Below are 5514 nucleotides of genomic sequence, written 5' to 3' on the forward strand. Positions count from 1 at the left end.
GGGAAGTCGTAGACAAGTGCAGAAATCTAAAGGACGTCACTCAAGGACAGGTTTACGGAAAAGGAAAGATTGGGGAAGATGAAGACCAGAGCTAACAGAAGAAAAGTGGGAACCTAGTTCGGTAGCGACCCGCAACGGGTCCGCCACAAGAGTACCATGGAGGTGAGGGACCGGTGAAATATCGGGAACGAACTTACCCGCTATCTTGCAGATACGCTTCCAGATCTGTGGCAGAGGAGTTTCGGACATAATGGTGGAGACATAAGATGCCCAACATTTACGTTTAGCCATACGGATGGCCCTATGGGCAGCCGCACTCGCCTTCTGAAAGAAAGAAGAGAATCGGCCGTCTGCCGACGGCGGTGTCTCTTCCAGGCTGCACGCTTACAGCGGACAGCCTGAGCACAGTCTGCATTCCACCCTGGAACGCACTTCCGTGGACCCCAAGAGGAATAGAGTGGAGGGCAGCGTCGAAGACAGTGTCATGAAAAAGGAGGAGAGAGCGAGGGAGAGGCAGAAGGGAGAAGTTAGAGAGAGCAGCACTGAGGTTCCAGTCCGCTTTAGCAAACTGCCACCTAGGGAAGGAGAGGGGAGGGTGAAAAGAGAAAAAGGTAACAAGGATGGGGAAATGGTCACTGCAATGGTGGTCATCAAGAACCTGCCACGTGAAATCTTAGTAAAGAGAAGACGAGCAAAGAGAAAGATCAAGACAGGAAAGGGTGCGAGTCTGAGAGTCCAAATGCGTGGGCTCACCAAAATTTAGAAGAGACAGGGAAGAAGAGAGGATACACGGCTCAAGAAGGCGACCTCGGGTGTTCGTCAGAACAACACCCTAAAGGGAATGATGACAATTGAAATCACCCAGCAGGAGCACAGGCTCCGGCAAGGAGTCCAGTAGGTGTTTCAGATCAGGAAGAGAAAGCAGGACACTGGGGGGGAGATAAATGGAACAAACAGTGTACCATTTCCCCACAAAGATACGAACAGTAAAACAATGGAGAGGCGAAGGAAAAAGTAAGGGGACAAAGGGAACATCAGAGCGAATCAAGAGAGCAGAAGAGTTAGGAGCCCCAGCAATAGCTGGGGGGGGGGGAGAGAAAGGAATAGCCACAAAAGCGACCAGGATGAGCACCAAGCCTGGAGACAGACACAAAGGGGCAAAAATCGCAAAATCAGAAGTTGGAGTTCAAGGAAATTGGCGTAATAACCCCGACCGTTCCATTGAAGAATAGACAACGACGAGAAGAGAAAGGACAACAACAGAGAACAAGGAAGAAACAAAGGTGAAAGAGCAACATAGCACATAAAGAAGATCAGGGTCGGGATCTGGGTCAGCAAAGTCAGGGTTAGGGGGCATGGGCAAACTGAGCAAAGACGGAGGAAAGGAAGCGGGAGAACAGACCAGAGGTGGACACGCGGGGTCCGGAGGAGGAAGAGGAGGAGGCAACCGAGAGGAGCAGTCAAGGACAGCAGCAGGAAGAGGGGGAGTAGAAAGAGGGGAGCGCACCTCAGCAAGGGCAGCAACCGAGAAGGAAGCGGGGACCAAAGAACCCTAATAGCAGAAACAGGGGGCGCAACCACCGAAATGGGAGGGGAAGCAGCGATAGAGTCAGAAGTAGGGGCTGAGGAAGAAAGCGAAGCCTTCCTCGGGCAGGAGGAAGAAGAGGAACCAGGCATATGCTTCTGACTTAAAGAGACAGGTGTCCCAGCAACTACGTACTAGGCAACGGATTCCACTGTCTCAACAGGAAAAGCTGAACGAGAGCACACACGACGGCCGTTAGGAGAGCGATGGACAATATCCCGCACGGACAGGCGGCGGGGAGAGTCAATAGATGGAGGAGAAGGACAGGAGACATGACACAGGAGACATGACAGACCGGGCAGAAAAAAGGGGAACCATAGACAGAGGACCAGGAGGGGGACCCTTTGGGACAGAATTCAAAGGAACAGAGGAGGGGGCAGTGGGCGTATCAGGGTTTAAGGCCCAAAAATAGTTGTGAGTCTGAAGAAGGTGGGAAGGACGAGGAGAGGAAGAGCGCAACACGTGAGCATAAGAGACGTTAGCATAAGGCGGGAGCCGGCGAACCTGGCGCCTCGTCTCAGGAAAAGATAAACGTTCCCGGTGCTTCAAGTTGAGGACGTCTGCCTAAAGCTTGTAATGGATACAGGCACGGGAGAAGGTAGTATGGGCCTCGCCGCAGTTGAGGCAGCGAGCCTGGGGAGAAGTGCACTCCGACTTAGAGTGACCATCGCTTCCCACAAAGAACAGAGAGAGACAGTCCCAGAGCAGCGGAGGGCACCATGCCCAAACCTCCAGCACTTGTTACAGAGCCTAGGAGAAGGAATGTACTCCTGGACAGAGCACCTGGCACCAGCAGGAATGACAGTGGGCGGAAGGGTCCTACCATCAAAAGTAATCTTCACAACCCAAAGGGGCTGACGGCGACGACCACGAGGTGGGACGAGTAAACGTGTCTATCTGGAGGACAGAATGGCCCATGGCCTCAAGGATATGCTGAATATTCCGAACATCGGTTGCAACATGGGGCGGAAGGAGAATAGTGCCAAAACTGGCCTTCAACCGAGCGTTCTTGGAGACCCAAACAGGGGTCTCGCCAAGGCAGAATAAAGCAGCCAAGCTGGAGGCCGCATCCTGAGAAGGAGCAACAACGACACGTGTACCGAGATGGGTGGGGTTGAAGGTGACAGAGGCATCTACGGAATCAACAAGGTGCCTTTGAAGGGAGAAATCGTCAGGAGGCGCAGAATCAAGAGAGAGGAGATCAAAGTATTTGGCCCACGAAGCGGGACCAAACAAGACTTGATAGACATCAGAACGGGAAGGAATCGAGCGAGTGCGGCCGTGTCGAGGACGGCGTTGAGAACCCCCAAAGAGAGAGTGGTTAAAAGGCGCAGTATTCACAACTAGAGACTGAGCCATGCCAGGGGACGAGGGACCACTGGGGGCTTGGGGCTCGACTCAACCACAGAGGAGGAAGGGGAGCCGAGGGGAGTAGTCAGAGAGGCCAAAGGAGGAGTAAGGTGGGGACCCAACGCAGCGGGGGCTACAGAGCCTGGTCTTCCAATACAGTCCGACTCGGGTGCTTGGTCGCCCACCCCACGAGCCTGAGAGGGTACAAGAGGAACATTCATCAACATAGACACGAAACGAAACACTTTCACTCACGAATGTGCCCCCACACCCACCATGGAACCACAATTAGAGGTAGAACACCCAACAAGAAGCTATTGCCGATTAAGCCGGGGCCCCCCAGGTGTGCGTCGTGAGTATACGCCCCACAAACGCCACTTTAAGAACCGTCAGTCCGTCGAGATCGGGTTCAGTGACGAAAAGGGGATTGACAATAAAAGGTTCCCCCTGCTCGAAACGTTGGGTACTAAACTTCTACGGGTGCAAGAGTATTCCTCCTCAAGCACCCGGGCGTCAAAACAAAAGAAGGCCAAAAGAATGATCAAAACAGGCACAAGGTCAGCAGGAAATGACAACGAGAAAAGAGAAGAGAGGGGAAGAAAAACGAAACAAAAGGAAAAGGAAAAGGCGTCCAGCAAAATTTAAGAGGAAAACAGCAAGAGCACAAGGCTACAAAAGGACAGGGGGGACTACTCCAAGGAGCAACACACTCCAGCAGCCGCCCACCAAGCCCCCTCACTGCAGCAACGAGCTGGACAGGAAGGGGGGGAATGAGATGAAGCAAATCGTTGAAATAAACATCCCACAGCAGAGGTCCAAGCACAGTACCCTGTGGAATGCTGGCACCAATTGAGTGGCTATCGGATTCTGCTCCATTGAGTCCGTTCTTGAAGGTAGTCATTTAATAACACTAAGATGGAGCCTGCAATGCCTAAAGCTTGAAGCTTCATTACTAATCCAGATTGCCAGACCCGATCAAAGGCTCCTGCTTTATCTAGAGCAACAACACAGCTGATCTTGGACTCATCCAGTGACTGATGCCACTTAGTGCAGAGATTTAGCAAGAGATCAGAAGCAGATCGGCCTTTCCTAGAACCATACAGTCGATTACAAATTAGCCGATGATGGTCAAAAAATTATATAATTTGCTGAGCAATTAATGATTCTAGGATCTTGTCAGTAATGGAAAGCAGTGACACTGGTCTGTAGTTTCCAACTAGCGAGCGGCTCTTCTTTTTGTGCACTGGAACAAAGTCTACCTTCTTCCATAAGGAGGGCCAAATTTCTTGAACTAGGCAGAGTTGGAAGAGGCACGTGAGAGGTGGAGCCAGGAGAAGGAGAAGAAATCTCGTACGCAGGTCAGCGCAGCTGCGTAGTAATCTTGGACTGACCTTATCTGGCCCCACAGCTTTGCTTGTGTCTAGCGTGTTAAGGAGATGGAGAACTTGAGCCTGCTTTATAACCACTTCAGTCATCCTAGACACAGTGCTTGGGGCAAGATGTGGAGGCTGACGCTCAGGATCAGTAACTTGCATCATGGCAGCAAAGTGGTTTGCCAGTAGAGCAGCCTTAACCTGATTGCTGGTTGCCACAGTACCATCTTTTCTGTTTAGAGGCGGGATTGTGTCCTCAGATGAGTACCCCTGTCGATTCTTCACCAAAGACCACCAGACCTTGGATCCAACCCTTCCAGATGCAAGTTTTCTTCGAGTTTCGGATTCCCATCTGGATATAGCCCACTTTTGAACTTCTTTTATTATTCGACAAGATTGTCTATGAATGTTTCTGTTATGAACCGAAGGATGAGGTTTAAACCTCCCCCAGACCTTGTTATTGGCTTCAACTGCCATCTGGCAGAAATATCCAAACCCAGGCTGATCAGTTGGCTTGGTCACATACTGCCAAGAGGGATATGGCTATACTGGAGGTCCAGTATATGACTGGTGAAAGTGTTTACTTGGCTGTTCACGTTTCCCTGGAGCAAGGCATTCCAATCAGTTACTTCAAGCTCTGCACGAAGAGATGGCCAGTTCCCTCTGTCTCAAAACCAGGTAATACGAACAGATTCTTCACCTCGATATGTCGGGATAGCCAGTGTAGTAAAGATAGCATGGTGGTCTGAAGAACCAACATATCCCAGAGGTCTGCAATGAACAAAACAATACTTTCAGGAAGGTCAGTTACGACAGGATCGAGCGAAGAGCCTGACATGTGGGTAGGAAAGCTCACAAAATTTTCAAGGTTAAAAACTACTAAGAGTTCATCAAAATCCCTCTGTATAAGATACTGGTTGAGGTCAACTACAATTATAATCTAGCAACGAGTCTAGGTTGTCCATCAGGAAGTTGATTGGGGAAGCACCCTGCCATAGAGGTCTGTACATTGCACATAAGAGAATTGAGGTACCTGGATTTAAGCAATTTTTTAGGAACATAATTTCAAGATGAACAGGGATTACCACATAAATGGGTTGAGCATGCACCGATTTGCTGATGCAACACCCCCCCCCCTCTCTCTTTCTCCCCCCCTCTCTCTCTCTCTCTCACCCCCTCTCTCTCTCTCTCTCTCTCTCACCCCCC

At 50.7% G+C, this 5514-nt stretch overlaps 1 protein-coding gene across 1 annotated transcript; it reads right to left on the reverse strand.

The window, feature by feature from the left end:
• Positions 1 to 4071: 4071 nt before the first annotated feature.
• LOC138353499 (uncharacterized) lies at positions 4072 to 4785 on the reverse strand. Its single transcript, XM_069306474.1, has one exon. It carries the CDS (start codon positions 4783 to 4785, stop codon positions 4072 to 4074), a length of 714 nt encoding a protein of 237 aa, XP_069162575.1.
• Positions 4786 to 5514: the final 729 nt, after the last annotated feature.

Source organism: Procambarus clarkii, chromosome 58 (assembly GCF_040958095.1).
Source record: "Procambarus clarkii isolate CNS0578487 chromosome 58, FALCON_Pclarkii_2.0, whole genome shotgun sequence".
In the NCBI taxonomy this organism is placed as follows: Eukaryota; Metazoa; Arthropoda; class Malacostraca; order Decapoda; family Cambaridae; genus Procambarus; species Procambarus clarkii.

Bases quoted from the DNA above. Each gene is read 5' to 3' on its own strand.
- LOC138353499 (XM_069306474.1), bottom strand. From the start codon at position 4,785: ATGGCAGTTGAAGCCAATAACAAGGTCTGGGGGAGGTTTAAACCTCAT.